The sequence below is a fragment of the Gymnodraco acuticeps genome, unplaced genomic scaffold (assembly GCF_902827175.1).
Source record: "Gymnodraco acuticeps unplaced genomic scaffold, fGymAcu1.1, whole genome shotgun sequence".
NCBI classification, from domain to species: domain Eukaryota; kingdom Metazoa; phylum Chordata; class Actinopteri; order Perciformes; family Bathydraconidae; genus Gymnodraco; species Gymnodraco acuticeps.
Window position 1 is genome coordinate 51,527 of NW_022992094.1, and position 16,701 is coordinate 68,227.

Here is a 16,701-nt window from a genome sequence, read left to right on the forward strand (position 1 = left end):
AAACTGTCTGAAAACACGATCTGTCAACATAAAAGAGAATTAATTCAATAAAATAACAAACGTAAGACCCTACGTTTTTAACATATTTGTATTTCATTCTTTATTTAAGTATCTTAACAGTTAATTAAGAGTATCTTCTACCATACCTAATCTTGATCTCATAACACTGACATCCTTTTGTTAATTTCATTTTTTGGTTTTGTAAAATGTGAGGCAAAAAAAGTAATGCACAAGGTCTACTAGACAGAGTATACCAGCAAGGTTTATGAGCCAGGCCAAACATATTTTTCAGCCATGACACAGAGAATAATAGTTTATAACATGAAGAAATAAAATAAACTTGTATAGCAGTTGGTTTTCAAATGACCTTTTTGTCACACAATTCTACCACTATATGTAATAGCAGGCAATAGTCAAGCTTTGAAAGCGGGGACAGCTACAGCACACTGTTGGCACCCGGCAAGTGTCCCAAGGCAAGGAACCTATTCAATTTGAACTCAAAGTCAAGGGGACGTTCACTGGGAGGCTGGTAGTTCCCTCTCATCGTTGAGGTCAGGTAGGGAATGAGCACACAGTTTTCTTCATACAATGCCAGCTTCTTTTTGTACTTCTGGCGGCTGTAATCTGTGCTCTTGTGATTAAAAGCTGTACAAATATGACATATAATTCATTAGTTGGATACATTTCTATGCAGGTTTTTGAGCAATAGTACATGGATAAATAAAATATTACATATCAGAAACACCATTATCCTTTTTAAGTTCAAGCAATTCCTTTGTGTCTTGCCTACCTTTCAGATATAAGGCCACATAGAGGAGTGATGACCTTTGTATACTGAGGAAGGGATACTTTGGTTTGAGACACCCAACAGCTGTCATGGCCTTGATTACTGATACTGCCACACCCTATAAAAATACAGACTCAACTCAAAGCAGGGCAAATAAATGTCAACCAGACTTAAAAAACATATATTTAACAAATGATGTGCTAAAGTGCTTGTCTGACCTGTTCCAGGTAGCCCAACGTTGGAAGGGAGGTGAGGGGTACAGGTTCACAAAGAGGAGGAACTTTACTGGGAAGCTTCTGGTTCCAGTACGTTTCAGGAGTCCTTAAAAAAGGTAAAATATCCACACCAATTTTCACTCAATAGACTATTTGCAATGGCTAAATAATACCAGTGTCTTTTTGTTATATATGCACAACTTAATGAACAGTGGGAAAAGAAAACATCAAAAGAACAATTGTGAAATATACAAAGAGATAGATCGGCACCTCAAAAACTTGTCCTGTTTCCGCTTTGTCTCAAAAATGTAGATTTGTTCTCTGTATTCAACAGCAAATTCCATCTTTCCTCGAACAAGAGCTTCATACCTGAGGACAAATACATTAATAGAGCAGTATGGTAAAGAGTTAAAGGCTGTTATAAGAAATCTGATACAAAAAATGAACCTCTTGACATATTTGTTATGTTTGTTGGGATTTAGTTTTACATTCAGTTTTTCTCCGATGCTGCAGTTTTATGAATGTTTGTTTTTAAATATTTCTTGTCATTATTATTTACATATTGTGCTTTCAAAATGCAAGTAATGCAAGTATTACCTGTTTCTAGTGAGATTATAATCAGCTACATGCCTGTTTATTTCTCTACAAACACAGGAATCCCTTTAGGCTGACATACAGTATATCGTTTTGGGTCTTAGAAATGCATTCTCAAGACATGACAAAAAGGAGCTTATCATGTACTTGAAAGATTTAGATTTGAACAATATATGGGTGAGTACCTTTGCTTTCCATCCACATAAGTTACCGAGCAGAAGCCCTTCATCTCAACCTGCTGTGGGAACCTGTTCTTCACCTGGCTCTCAGTGAGCTTTCGTGGCAGCAGCTGGGATTGTGGGAGAGGGTGTAGGCATTGTGGAGTCACAAACTGATCTGGAGTTGTAAGGAATTGCTGGTGGAGAAAGACCATTGAAAAATCCTAAAATTATCTCATGTATTTGCATCTTAAACCTTCTATTATACACACAATTGGAAATAAATGAAATGTCAGATGAATTGGTCCTGAAACCTTTTCCATACTTAATTGTGCAGACTCCATTGTGACTCACCTCCAAATGGTCTTCGCCACACATCTTGTAATACTTTCCCCTGTACTCAGCTGCGTGAGTTAAGGCTGTGATGTCTGAGCGGTCTACCAGGTGATGACAGAGAGCCAGGCAGACAGGGCAGTACTGATCAAACTCTCCAAGCCGATGCTGCAGCTCCCTGGGCGTGATGCACAGTCTGTTGATGCAGGCTGCATTCCCTGCAAAATTCAATTTAAAAAAATCTGTTGTGACATAACACATGCTATATTACTTTAGGTGTAAACAACCTTGATGAACTGATGCCTGTAAGCCTTTAGTACTTACCACTGCATGTTCTCTCCAGGTAGCTGTGGATATATTTCATGCTGAAGCTGACCTCCTTTAAAATGCTGTGCCAGATCCACCATTTGCTCTTCAGGCCATCGAGCAGTATCCAGTTCTGATATTGTTGTTGGAAGTGTTGCCTTACATGCTCCATCTCCTGCTTGTAACAGGAGTTATTAATGTGAAGGATCTCTGAGCTGTCGTGCATCAGGTGAGGCCTGCAGTTGCACAAAAGAAGTGTGACAGAATGCATTTTTACATTAATTTTCAAGGATGGTGATTTAAAAACAGCTGTCATACTTGTGGTTTCTGGTGTGCATTTATAATTGCAATTGATGTGTGTTCTCTCACTTGGTGGGCTTCATTTTGTCCAGTAGGCCTCTCTTCAGCACCTCCACTGTGTCCAGCCCCAGCTCAACCACTATCATAGGGATGATGCTCCGAGACCCCATCAGCTCTGTCTGCTTAAGTGTCTTCGGGAAGCCATCAAACACATACCTGAGATGCAAATAAACATTGTATTCACAAACACCATAAAAAGGTAATAACAAAGAAGCGATCAAAGTAAGAATAGATAGTCTTTGTGTTGTTATGTTAAGGTAAACGTTAGGACCTTGAGTTTATGAATGTAGTGTACTTCCCCCAGCCCCGGCCTTGATTTACCCAAGAGTGCTGCAGACGGAGCTCATGAGCGCCACCTCCAGACACTGAATGGCCAGTTCATCAGGCACAGTTAGTCCCTGGGAGAGATGCTTTTTCATCTGGACAGCCAAATCAGTGTGCTCATGCTTGTGAAGCACCATACGCATAACACCACCAATAGACAGGCAGGCCAAGCCATATTTTTGAGCAAACATCTTTGCCACTGGAGAATTAAAGCAAAGTAAGAAGAAAAAGATAAGCGGTTAAGTATATAAGATAAACCCAACTCAATTTTCCAGCTGTCTTGAGCCTTACCTGTGGTTTTCCCAGATTTCGGTGGTCCAACAACTGCAATTTTAACAGGAAGGGACGGATTGGGTTTAGACTCCCTTAAGTATTTCAAGGGGTTCAGCATAAACATGTTGCGATTCTCCTTAGATGCAAAGAAGTAGATATACTGATGGAAGATCAGGGGATATGTAGTGTTGAGGGGCCACTGCAGAGGCTGGATCAAATCTTTCTCTTTGTATTGCTGTAGAAGTGGGATAAGTGTGTCAAAAACAATATGTCACAATTATACATAGGAAATGTCCCACAGTTCGGCAGGTTAACATATCAGCACAAAGAGAAAAGGTGGGCCAGTATTTAAAAATAAATGGCTAGATGGACATAGAGTAGTGGTCCAATCCAATCCACTTTATTTCGATAGCACATTTAAAAACAACAGAGTTGAACAAAGTGCTGTACATCAACAACTGTATAAAAACATAACTACATAAAAAACAGACAGGACATGAAACAAATGTAAAACAGGAGACAATGAAACCAGATCAGAAGCCACAGACTGAATAACTCTCCTACATGACGTAAAAACAATACAAAACACTAGTAAGATAAAAACCCACATTTAACAGCACAAGTGTCACCTGGTCTGTAAATGCAAGGGAAAATAAATGAGTTTTTAAACGAGATTTTAAAGCAGGCAGAGTTGGAGCAAGTCTAACCTGGAGGGGAAATTCTCAAATGACTCCTACCTTTATGGGATCCCAGCAGCCAAAGGCACTGTGGAGCTTATAAGAGGAGAGCAACAGCTTATGTGCCAGGCTGTATAAGATGGGTTGACATTTTTGGAAGAGTGACTCCCTGTTGGTCAGCAGCGGCTGGATTTTCTGGAGCATTTGTTGCTGCACGATCCGGAGCTTTCGAGATGCACTAATTGACACTTTGGGAATGTTTAGTTCACTCAAGAGCTCCTGACGTTAGGAAAGCACAAAGCAAAACACGTGAGCATAAGTAAAGTACAATATGGTAACGTATCATACTCTGTGTATTATAACGTGCAAATAATGTCACATTTCGTCCAACTTGAAATGTTCTTCATGTAAAAAATGTCACTTGTTGTAGTCACAGTTAGTCATAATACTCAATGATGAGCATTTGTTTGTCTAGTTAATTTCCTCAATTGTGTTTTTGTACCGTTACAGTAGCGAGGCCGGTTTCATCGGTCATATAGCGCTCTGCTATCTCCATCTCCAGCCTCTCAGACGCTGCCTCCTTAGTCTCCTCATTCTCCATGTCTTCGTTATCTTCTTCTAAAGGAAACTCATCTTCAAGCGTGGCCTCTATCTCATCCTCTATGTTGCCTGCATCTTCATCCTCTTCTTCGTTTTCTTCCTCCTCATCATTTCTGGACTGATGAGTAAGAGACAGAAAGAAAGGGGTTAACCCATGATGGATAGGGGGATGATGGTGGCTATAATTCGTTTTCTTACTTTTGATTTGGCCGCCTTTGTGAGTTCAGCCTTTCTTTTGGCAATGTTTTCCTCCTGTGCCAGAGAGGAGGTCATTATCAGGACAGACTGGAGGAATTATGCTTCATTTTGAACTTAACAGAATAATTATATTGTATCTCGTGATCACTTGCTTACCCGGCTCTTTTTACGTAAATCCCGAAGTAGATTCAGCTGTGCTTCATGGCGGTTGTGGCGCTCACACCAGCTCTCCAGGTATGTCGGCAACAGGCGTTTTTGAACGTCTGTGACATCCACTGACATTATTACGACAAGGTCAGGGAAAAGCTGGCGCTGTGACATGTACTGCACTTCATCAGAATCGAAAGGGAAGCCTTCCAAAATAAAACCTGTAGACCTACAAAGTGGAGAATGTTTGGGTCCAAAAATACCTTGTTGTGTCAGGTGTACAACACATTTAAGAGATTATTTATTTCTTGTTTGGGAAGCACACTTTTTCTTCTTTTTGTAGAAAGTAACTATTAATGTACATTGCATTAGTAACAGTAAATAGGAAGCTAGCGCCAGCAACCACGGAGATTAAACAAACAATATACAATGATGTAATCGAACAATTGATTTTGTTGCTTTCAGAAAAAGCCATGCGAGCAGTTTCCCCCTATTTCCAGTATTTATGCTAAACTCAGTCAGCTAAATCAAGTAGTGTGTGTGTGTGTGTGTGTGTGTGTGTGTGTGTGTGTGTGTGTGTGTGTGTGTGTGTGTGTGTGTGTGTGTGTGTGTGGGTGTGTGTGTGTGTGTGTGTGTGTGTGTGTGTGTGTGTGTGTGTGTGTGTGTGTGTGTGTGTGTGTGTGTGTGTGTGTGTGTGTGTGTGTGTGTATGTGTGTGTACTTACTTGTATGGTTCCTGTTTCCAGTACGGTGCAATAACTGTGTCCAAGATCTGTGAAGGTAATGGATCTCCTTCAGAGAGATAGGCTTTGATGGCTTTTTCATCCTCAGTAAGGACCACTTCCGGCTATACACACAAAAGCAAATACACAATAATCACCACAATTTAGGCTCAGTACTACTGGAAATCTTGCGACAGGGAAAGCAGCCGACCTCAATGTCATTCTCGTTGATGGAGGTCTCCTCTGTCTCCTTCTCATGCTCCCCTCTGGCCTCCTCTATGAGTGCTTCCAAGTCCTCAGGAGATTCTTCTGAAGACTCTTTCTCATCCGCATAAAGTACAGGCTTCTTTGTCTTGGCCTTAATGAGCATTTGGAGTTGCTCCCTGAACTGAATATGGAAGAGGCCAAGCTGCTGGGCGAGCCACTCACCATTACTGGTCTTGCCTGAACCTCTCGTGCCAAGCAAAAAGATCCGCGGGGCAGGAGGCTTAGATAGAAGAACATAATAAACTTGTTAGAGATCTTTTTTGTATTCTCTTACAATGACTTTTTCTTCCTTTTTATGTCAGCTTGTACCTTGAGTGGCGACGTCTGTCCAACAAAATTAGCAGGGTTTTGAAGAAAGTAGTCCCTGGCTTCTTGGTTTGAGAAGTAGAAGGTCTTATCGCGGTAAATGGCTGCAAATTCATCCGTACATGGCAACAGGATGTTGGAGTTCTTCAAGGCCACTGGGCAGAAATGAAGGGAATCGCCTAATAATCTCTTGACTGTTGTGTCCGCCTGCTATGATTGAGAGGAAGGATACAGTATACTGTTAAATATTTGTTGATATTATCAATCAACAACAAAGCAGTAAAACTAGCCTGCATCTTCCATTTTAAAGTAAAAAAAGACATCTGTGTGAACTGACTTCATCCTCATACTCTGCTGCGTCATTGTCACTGCTTCCTTCCTCGGCTCTCTCCAGCCCAGCTAAGGCCTCCATATCTTCTGCCTCCTTTTCCAGGTCTATTGCTGATAGTTCACAGGACACATACTCAAAGGGTTCTGAAAATATTGTGCATAAACCAGACTAAATTAGGAGTTTTTCTTACCAAACTTGGCATCTGTTAGTTGTATAATTCACATTATGGGACAAATCCTTCAAAATACAAAATCAATTTAAAGTAAATTATATTTATAGTTAATCTACTTGAAATATTTAGGAATGTCATAACACTTACTCTCCATTTGAAGCACAATTTCTTGAAGCAGGTCCTCAGGGCTTTTGTCACCTATCTCTAGTACTGAGTGGGTGACAGTTGAAGCGGACTGCATTTGGTCCCATTCGGACAAAAACTGATTGAGTTTCATTTTGTAGTCATTCACATCAGGGCCATCTGGATAACCTGAGTCCCAATGAGCAACACAAAAAGGAGAAGGAGTTGAAGAACAAAAGTTTGTTTTACGTCAATGCGCTTAAATACAATAAGGTCGATGGGGTTTGACATAACACAATATAATACAAGTGCCTCACCTTCCTTTTTGACTATTTCAGTATTTGCAGGGCTGGTGATGTCAGGTTGTTCAGGACTTTCTACAAAGGAAATGAATGAATGCTTTGAAAAAGTTCTGGCCAAACTACAGGTTCAGGGAGGCTTTGTGAATGTAGGCTTCGCAGACAGATGTATGATACCTTCAGTGTCTTCACTAACTGTCTCTAGATTTGTTTGCAACCCTGCAGGCATGGCCTCTTCCTCTTCTGGCTGTTTATTGGTTCTAATATTTAGAGAAATGAAGAACAAAAGCTGCATGAACAGTCAATTTCAGATTAAACATCAAATTTGACATGCACCTGCACTCACAAGGCCGGTTTCTCCTTCTCAGATTGTTCGTCCTGCAATCTCGTCCCGAATGTTTCGTCCACGCTTTGCTTGTTCGCCTCATACAATCGCTTAAAAACTGTAAAACAATGAAGTGCAATGGTACATAAACACTGATGGTATTGATATGGACTCAAGTCTAATGAAACTTGTTCGTGATGCATTGTGTCTGTGCCTTGTACCCTGACTGCCATCACTGTCTTTGAGACAGAAGAGGAGGTCTGGCAGTATTCCAGCGTGCTGTAAGGCATTCATTTGGGACACGTTCTTGGGAAAGTTGTCAAGCACCCATCCAGCCCTGACATCCGTACCAGCGCCAGCCTCTTCAGTCTGCAACATCAGAGATATTAACAACACCACTGCAAACTTTATTCAGATGTTTAATAAATGATTAGTGATATGGTTTGAACCGTTACATCATTTATATGAATGGTTAACATTTCTATTAAATATATCTCTTACAAATAACTTAAATATATTTGACAACAACATTCACAGAAATATAAAGAAGGCATGGCCATACAGTAGTTTAAAACCAAAAGCTGTAATTGCAGCTGCTATGTTTGAGATGACATACCTCATTTATGCGCTTCTCCAGAACCTCACCATACAGACTCAAGGGAGATGTGCTCATATGTTTGGCTTCTTCCAGCGCAGTGAGCACCAAGGCTTGTACCTCTGGATGATCCTCTGTCACTGGGAACAGCAGAAAACATTTGCAAACTTAATCTCTCAAACTGAAATCCAAAACACACAACACAGCGTTACCAGACCACCAATTGTGATGTGTACAGTTCTTATTAAGATTGAAAAATGCACAAGTTATCCATGTGTATTTGTCTGCATGTGAGAAAGATCATCTTACCTTCAGTAGAATTGGTTTCAACTGATGAAATAAAAATATTTAAAACATTAACATGACAGTACAAGTCTCAACAACTACAAATATTTAAATAACGATTTATACTTTCAAGAGCTGATGTGTGAAATAATATTTGTAAGTAAAATAGTTAAAAAAAGTATGATGATGATAGCGAAAAACCTCAGTATCAAGGCACTCAACTTGCCTGAATTCTGCTCCATCTTCATCTTGATTTTCTCTAGAGCGACCTGTGTTGTTTCCTCTTTGATTTTATCAAGCCTCTCTTGCTCAACCTTAGCCAGAACCGGTTGCACCAAAGCCTCCATATCAAGCACCAATGCATTGTAGTGCTGAGCTAAAAGCTTACATAGAGTGCTTTTCCCTGCCAGGGGAGGACCAATTATAGAAACTCTGCAAGGGGGCCTTGGCATCGGAGGAAGTAAGTACCGTCGGGGGTTCTTAAAAAACTTCTGGTAAGCCTCCTGAGATGAGAGGACGTACATTTTGTCCTGGAAGCTGCACAGGAGTTAAATGGAGAGTTGGTTGAAATGGATAGTCTTTCTTGTAGATTCCCAACTGGCTAGTGCCTAAAAAAGATCCCTTACCCCACACATAAATCAGGCTTGCCAAGAATGACCTTGCCTTCACTCAGAGCAACAGGACAAGTTTGGCCCCAACGACTTCTTCTCCATCTGAAGCCAGGGGCCACTGTCCGGGTAGAGGACATCATTCTCATTAGGTCCTCCTGGAAAATCATGTTTAATTATTGCCCGTGTGTTAATAGCTCAAATGTAGATTGTATAAAATAAATTAAATTATGAATATGATCAACAATGCCGGACCGTGTCAACTTCCTCCGGTATTTCTTCATCATCAGCCTGATGGAGGAGTACTGGAATTGAGACATTCTTGATTGCCATGGATCCAAGATGTGACATCACAGACTAGACACAAAAACAATTTAGCCAACAATATACATGGTGAGTTCAACATAGACATTTATGCTTAGACAAACACAACACAGGCACTTTACAAACTCAGATTCAAGACAGCACCGACTGACATTGCCTGCTATTAAAAAACACACAATCAGTAAAAGAGCGTATGGATATGCATCTTTTTTCTTGCTATTTATCTTGTTTGTAATATTGTAGCTGCAGATGATATATCTATCATTTGTGGTATTACCAAGTGCAGCTCTTCAGATTTGTTTTGTCCATCCAGCTCCAACAGGTAGAGAGGGTTGTGTTCTGTCATGTAGTCCTTACAAAGAAATCAATTGTATATCAGGTTTTCTTTTTATCGGAAATGATATCTAGAATAATACCTCACACATTACCGTTCTGATTTCAACAAAACATGATATGAAATGGGATTGTAAGCTTTCTTTAATGGTATACATCATTAATAAATGCTTTTTGCCCCACCAGAGCTGTCTTAAATGTATCTTGTAAATGCACATAATCAAAGAAAGATAAGTGACATTCTGTTAGAAATGGATGAATTAATATGTGATCCATTGAGAAAACTGGGAGCCCTGGCTAACTTACCTCCAGTGGTCTGAGCATCGTATCTTTGTACATGTTGATTCTATGTAAAGCATTTTTGTCCAAATTCTCGGGTGTCCACACCATTTTGTCAATAATATCCTTTTGAAGTTCTTCACTCCCTGCCTGCAAGCAAACAAAAACAACATATTTGATTAATAGGAAATTATGAAAACGTTCTTTTTTAAGGTTTGAACATAATAGTGTTTTCCCTGAAGTCACACCTGCTTTTCATCCTCCTCATCCTCCTCATCCTCCCCTTCCTCATCTGTGTTCTCTTTATTCTTGCTAAACACATCCTTACGCATCCACTGATCCCTGTTGAACAGCTGCCCTGTCTCCGGGTGCTGCTTCAGACCTGACAGCCGTCGGGCAAGGTCTTTGTCTGCACACTGGTGGAATATTGAAGTGTGATACAAATCTCATATACTGTACGCAAAACATTTTCAGAAAACAAATGAAAGGTTTATTCAAATGTGTACACATTGTTGCTTCATGCATGAACAACTCAAAGTAGAAAACATGTGGATAACCTTGATGTTGATGATGAAATCAGGAGTAAGCTTGAGGTTTTTGATCAGCTCAAGCTGCTCATGAATCTTCAGACACTCTTCTGACATGAATGGCAGGCAGCTCAGGACATAACCTGTATCACAACACTTGTTATTAGGTGATAGAGCTCAAATAATGGACTCAAAAAATGTGCAATTTGCATTTAGTGACCCCTATTACCATAGTGCTCAACATCTGCTGAGTTAAGCCTGGTGAGAAGCAGCTGGAGCACCATGTCTTCTGGCACACTTCTCCCCTCAGATAAGATATTTAAGAGCTAAGACAGTCAGAAGAAAATCGATTCATATTATAGACCATACAAAAATGTAAATGAAAAACACATGACATTGGAAAGATCAGTTTTCCTTTCTGTCTTATGACTGAGAAAGTTATACTTACCTCTATGCCTTCATTTGTTTTATTTATAATGTGTGTGTTGAGCAGATCTGTATCTGAAATATTAGAAAAGCTGGTGATATCTTAACTCTTTTGGGACAAAGACCAGAAATGGTATCAAGCAATTGTACTTACCATCTATCAAGATGCATTTCCAGGATTCTGCTATTCTTCTGGCTAAAGAGGATTTGCCCACACCCTGTCACAGAGAAAGGCACATAATTGAAGTCACTGGTTTATGTGACACTGTAAAGAAGAAAATACTGTGGTTGTGGTTGTGTGTGTGGTTGTGGTTGTGTGTGTGTGTGTGTGTGTGTGTGTGTGTGTGTGTGTGTGTGTGTGTGTGTGTGTATTGGTGTGTTTGTGTGCATGTCAGTAACATAAGGGGACATTACCGGTCTTCCAACTATGATAAAGCAGGTAGGTTTTGCAAGAAGTGTCTCTCTCTCAGCTTCATCTTCTATCAGGTTGTCCACCAGACGGTCAACTTCAGCGTAGTAAATATCGATGCACGGTTAATTAAGTCATAAACAACAGTCAGCTTCTCCTTAAACCTAGATATTCGTTAACATGTCATGTTTCGACAGATGAGGCTGCTACTTACCATGTTTTTGTGGCATTCTGATATCCACTTTTCCTGTTTATCTGTTTAAACTTGTATCATCTATATTACCTTTTACGTTTGCTATCCAAGGTTAATAGTCAACGGTAACCCTAGTAACCGTTAACAAACTACTTGGGAGAAGGGGGGTTGACTTTCTACATTGTAAGGAGCTAATGCTAGTGCTAGCTACTTTATGGTTACTTCAAAGTACGTTTTGTCGCTTTAGGGGTTTGTGTATTTACAGTTAGAAACATTTATAAACAAGTAGGTGCTATCTGCGAGTTGAAGAACACAAAGGCAAAAACGAGCACTTTCATTTAATAATCGCATTTTCAGACATTTAAGTATTTTTGACTCTGCGGGCCACCGTATCAGTTGCCTGAACTATGTCACGACAGTCACCTGACTCAAACAACTCATGTTCTCTTATGTGCTAGCCGTAAATATTGGAGTTTACATTAAAAATAACGAACTAAAAACCTTTAAAAGAGTTATATGTTCTACCAGAGGGTATGCGTGGTTGTCATCTTATCTGGCGAGGATTTGTGGCGAACGCAACTACTTAGCTAGCTAGATTAATTGGTGAGTACTGAGTGACACGCTACTTAGCCACAAAACAGCTCGAAAATATCATGCATACAGTGGCTGGCAGTATGAGGTTTACTTGTGTACACATGGTCTCTTTTGTATTTTATGAAGTGAAGCAAGTGTAGTTTTATATTCGGTTTCCTTCGCCTTGCAGCTCTTCAGTTGTTCCTCCTGGATTGTGATTGGAGAAAACAGGGATAACAATGCCTCAGTCGGCGGCTACCTCGATCAGTGGGATCCAGAAGATGGTTCTGTATGAAACCAGAGCCGTAAGTCTGTCATGATCTATATGCTGTGTTTATCACTGTTTCCTCATGACTTGCTAGATGTCTGATCAGTCTGTTCTTTGGTTACACCTGCTAGTAGCCAACAACAACATCTCTCTAAATTACATCACATGTCCATCAAGTGTTTCCGTCTCTTGGTGCTTCCTGATAATGTTAGAACATAAACCAAGTGCTGAATGTGAAAATGTGTTGGTCACAGGATTGTTACCCTAACAAGCCACTTCCTAATGTGCAGCTTCACTCTTTTTAATCAGTCAGGTCTACACATCCTTTGAACTACCTAACCCCAGTTAGTCCCCCTCATGTTTCATCCTGTGGAAGCACGAGCTGGGGTTAGGAACAACCCAGCACAACCACAGTCAGTGTCCTTGCTAAGGACACTGTTGCACAGTTATTCATTAGGACATACACTATTCTGGACATTTGGATGTTTAAATTGCTCAAACAACCAGACATTCATCACTTGTTATAGGAATATATCGATCCTGCATGCTGAAAATGTGGACTCTAGTGATGGATGACGTTATTTCACTGATGTAATACAGACATGATTGCATTTTTTTTGTATCTTTTTGGAAAAGGTTATATTGCAGAGTGTATAATACCTTTTTGTTTTTTGAATACACATGCATATATGTATTTGTACTTATACTGTATACTGGTTTAACACAACTACACACAACGCCAACACATTTGCATGTATGCAGCCTACATATTTATGTGTGTTTCTGACTCCATATGCCAGCTATCTTCGTGTGACAACTTTGTTACAGCCTTCCCAAACCCTATACAAAAGTATTTATAAACATGAGAACCAGGGGAGCTTACATGTATATTTTACCATCAAGAAGAGGAGAGGAGCATAAGCTTGCATTAGGGTAATACATTTGATCCATTTATTACAAATGTGTTAGAATTTGTCTTTTGCATCCTTAAAGTTTTTTATATTTAAACTATTTTAAAAAGTATCCTGTACCAATCTTCCAACTTAGGTGGTTCTTCTTAAGCCTCTCTCTGCCAAAAAGAACAATTCATTTTTAAAGATGTAAGTCTTACCTTTGAGTGTAATCACCCGTCAGCAAACACTAGATGGCAGCAAAATATTTGCTAGCGAGTATACTTAAGTCTACTTCGATTTCCCATTACTTTAATAGTGTCAATTATAGGATCTAGAGACTCTTGACAGTCCGAATGATTATCATATTTTTGAAAGACAAAATGACCTCCAAATATTTATTTAGTTTCTGACAAGTTAAAATGTATCCTGCTTTCCCTCTTTTCTAATCTGCTGTTGTTGTTTTGTTTGCCAATCCCTTTTTCATAAAAGGTTTCAACAACTTAAAATGATAGAAGGGTTAAATAATTATGTGGTATAATGGTGTGATTGATGGCTTATCAATGGTCGCAAACATGAGACGGTAATAGGAAAACATTTGTCACAGTTGAGCTACCATCATTTCTTATTGCACCTCTGTCAGCCCATTTTATTTAACAGTGGACAAACTGACTGTCTAACTATTCTGGATAAAGAGGGCTCCATAGGATAGTGGGAACAGGACAACATGGCTTTAATAGTTGCAGACTGTACTGATACATGGTGTATCGTTGCAGACTGTGCTGACACATGGTGTATCAATACAGAATGTAATGTTCTTTAGAGGACAGCAAATCATAAGCTATCCAACAGACGAAATGTGAGAAAAATAATGACTTCAGAAAGTCATACAGTACAAGTAAGACACAAATATGTTCCCAAATGTTTTCACAAATGTAGTTGCTATAATCATGGTATATTTTCTCATATATTATTATATGATGCGTATCTATCTTTTAGTCCTTTTATATATAATTTCACAGGCTTTTTAAACATTAATTTCAACCTGGGTGGCTTGTTGTAGAGAGAAAATGCTGACCATTATAGGAAAAAAAGGCCTAAAGAATGGCTTGTAATAACATATGTAAAAACATATTTTGTTCAATGTTCCTAGAAGCAGCTACTGTAGGTAGGCTATATGGCAAACATCAGCTCTGCAGTAATTGATCGTAGTTATAGTGAATTCACGCATTCATGTTTGTCTTTCAGAGGTATTTTTTGGTAGGGACCAATCAGGCCCAGACCAAACATAGAGTCCTGAAGATTGACCGCACAGAACCCAAGGACCTGGTCCTAATTGATGATAAGGTAAGTGCTGTGTTTCCACCAGAATTAGCACAGTGCTAATGTATATGCTTATGTAATACAGTACAGCACGCTTGAGGTACAATTGTACAATCACTCAGCCTTTCCCAAGTGTATTATGGATGACCGAAAAGTTGATTAATGCTGCATGCTCCTCCTTTTCTTTTCTACAACTCATTACCAGGATCTATGAGCTGAGATTTGATTTGTTTATTCGTGTTGTTCGGTGATTATCATTTTGATGTGTTTGTTATTATGAAGCAACCATGAATAAATATCCATCACCCCATGCTCTCATTGCTGCAGATTTAATACTGATCTACAGAAACCCTGTTAGTTTGCATTCGATTGGCATAGCAGAGTGTTTTATAAACAGTGTGTGGAAGCTTGAGATTGAGTAGTCGAGGTGAGCAGGTGCAAAACGCAGCCTCGTCTATCACTCTCTTTCAGTTCATGTGTGGAAAGCTAGCACTCATAATGAACAGGGTGCATGCATAGAACCCTTTATATTAGTGAGATGGATAAAGATTATGTGGCTAGCTGAATGTCAAATAACTTCTTTTGTTTTGCATTCATATGACTCATTGCATATTGCAGATGAATGCATTTAATTCCATATAAAAAACAGACACAAATACATTTAGTATTTTTAGTATAGTGCATGTATAGTTAATGTTTCTGTTGCACCTGTGCTAGAATTATAATTATTATAACACAGATGTTGTTTAATTAGTGCAATATTACAGGAATCATTTGGTTAATCTATGTTTGACTTAATTGCATCTCTTAGGATCAATTTTAAACCATCTTCTAGAAAATGTGGGATCATTGATTGTACAAGGCCTGCTCCTGATTTACTTAAAATTACACAGAAAAGATTGGAGAGGAACCACAAATTTAATTCAGAGCCAGTAACACTTGTAATTACAAATGCTTTATGTGTGTATTTGTTTATGTGTTTGTTTGTAGCATGTGTACAGCCAGCAAGAGGTTCGGGAGTTGCTTGGCCGCCTGGACCTGGGCAACCGCACCAAGATCGGCCAAAAGGGGTCCTCGGGCCTGTCCAGAGCTGTCTCAGCCTTTGGGATTGTGGGTGAGTACAATCCCCCGACCCTCTTCTTCACTGTCATAGCAACAGCGCTTCAAAGCCAAATGATGGCAACAAATACCTCATTTATAGCATTGGTTCTTCTTTGTGTATCGTCCTGGTTAGGCGTACAATAAGTGCTGGACACTGGGGAAAAACTAAATAAAAGAAACACCTGGCAGTGCATTGTATTTCACTAAAATGTAGCCCCTCTACAACCTTTGCCTTTGTGAAGCTTATAATGTTTTTTTTTCCAATCTATTCAATTTTCAGTGCTCAAATCATAACCATTGATGGGGTATTCAGAAATAACAAGAAGCCTTTTTCACATGTCAGTGCTTTCCCTTGCCTTTTGTTAAAGGTCATGTTAAATTAAATAAGAAATATCATTTGTAAGAGTTATTTAAAAAACACTTTGGTGATAAACAGTGCTTATTTAAAACATATTTTATGTTATTTTCCTTTAAATAACTTATATTATTATGATCTGTTTTACTTGGTCTCAAAAGTGTATTTTTCTGTTGTTCAAAACAACAACATAAAATACCCTCTTATTCCCAAGTGGGCTACATAAATATCTGATCACATATAACACTTCTGTTAAGACATTTAATTTGAAACCTGTTAATAGCTTTGGAAACTCTGTTGAATTACAGTCTCATACATCAGTCTTAATTTGTTTTGGAAGGAAAAATTGCTCATCTCCTATTTGCCTCTTTGTCATCACTTTGGTCATTGCCCTACGGACTCTGTTCCACTCTCAATGCTTAGGTTTATTTAAAGCTTTATTTTGTAGCTCAACTCGTTCTACCTGTCTGCTCCAAATCAAGGTGTGTCACCTGAGAAGTGTGTGCAACTGATGTACAGCCCGCCCCAGTGGCTTTCTACAGAGTAATTGGTGTGACTGAGCTCTTTGATTATGTCATTAAGTCATGACCTACATTTTGTGTTATTGAGAACCTTATTGGTGAAATAAGAACCAGGCTTTCATATTTTTATATTTCTGCACTTTTTCTCACCCAAAATGACCCTGATTTAAAAAAA

At 39.2% G+C, this 16,701-nt stretch overlaps 2 protein-coding genes across 2 annotated transcripts in view; one reads left to right on the forward strand and one right to left on the reverse strand.

Annotated features, from left to right (window-relative positions):
• Positions 1 to 14: 14 nt before the first annotated feature.
• Positions 15 to 11,606, reverse strand: ak9 (adenylate kinase 9). The gene is made up of 37 exons (XM_034202744.1): positions 11,517 to 11,606; positions 11,308 to 11,399; positions 11,048 to 11,111; positions 10,916 to 10,968; positions 10,697 to 10,793; positions 10,498 to 10,610; positions 10,189 to 10,356; positions 9,968 to 10,090; positions 9,606 to 9,680; positions 9,260 to 9,361; positions 9,023 to 9,162; positions 8,623 to 8,933; positions 8,421 to 8,441; positions 8,133 to 8,251; positions 7,738 to 7,885; positions 7,538 to 7,634; positions 7,369 to 7,451; positions 7,210 to 7,269; positions 6,917 to 7,081; positions 6,604 to 6,740; positions 6,270 to 6,476; positions 5,905 to 6,180; positions 5,697 to 5,818; positions 4,982 to 5,201; positions 4,826 to 4,879; positions 4,530 to 4,745; positions 4,088 to 4,306; positions 3,369 to 3,585; positions 3,075 to 3,276; positions 2,763 to 2,909; positions 2,412 to 2,629; positions 2,109 to 2,305; positions 1,782 to 1,951; positions 1,273 to 1,371; positions 1,006 to 1,108; positions 791 to 905; positions 15 to 645 (listed from the first exon to the last, which is right to left on the reverse strand). The coding sequence occupies exons 1-37, from the start codon at positions 11,530 to 11,532 to the stop codon at positions 437 to 439; spliced, it is 5,175 nt and encodes a 1,724-aa protein (XP_034058635.1). The 5' UTR covers positions 11,533 to 11,606; the 3' UTR covers positions 15 to 436.
• A 297-nt stretch (positions 11,607 to 11,903) lies between these two features.
• Positions 11,904 to 16,701, forward strand: part of fig4a (FIG4 phosphoinositide 5-phosphatase a) — a 50,341-nt gene continuing 45,543 nt past the window's right edge. The window contains exons 1-4 of the mRNA XM_034202739.1: positions 11,904 to 12,098; positions 12,259 to 12,373; positions 14,475 to 14,573; positions 15,540 to 15,663. Coding sequence (XP_034058630.1) covers positions 12,308 to 12,373; positions 14,475 to 14,573; positions 15,540 to 15,663 — 289 coding nt within the window. The 5' untranslated portion in view covers positions 11,904 to 12,098; positions 12,259 to 12,307. The remainder of the gene's footprint in view (positions 12,099 to 12,258; positions 12,374 to 14,474; positions 14,574 to 15,539; positions 15,664 to 16,701) is intronic.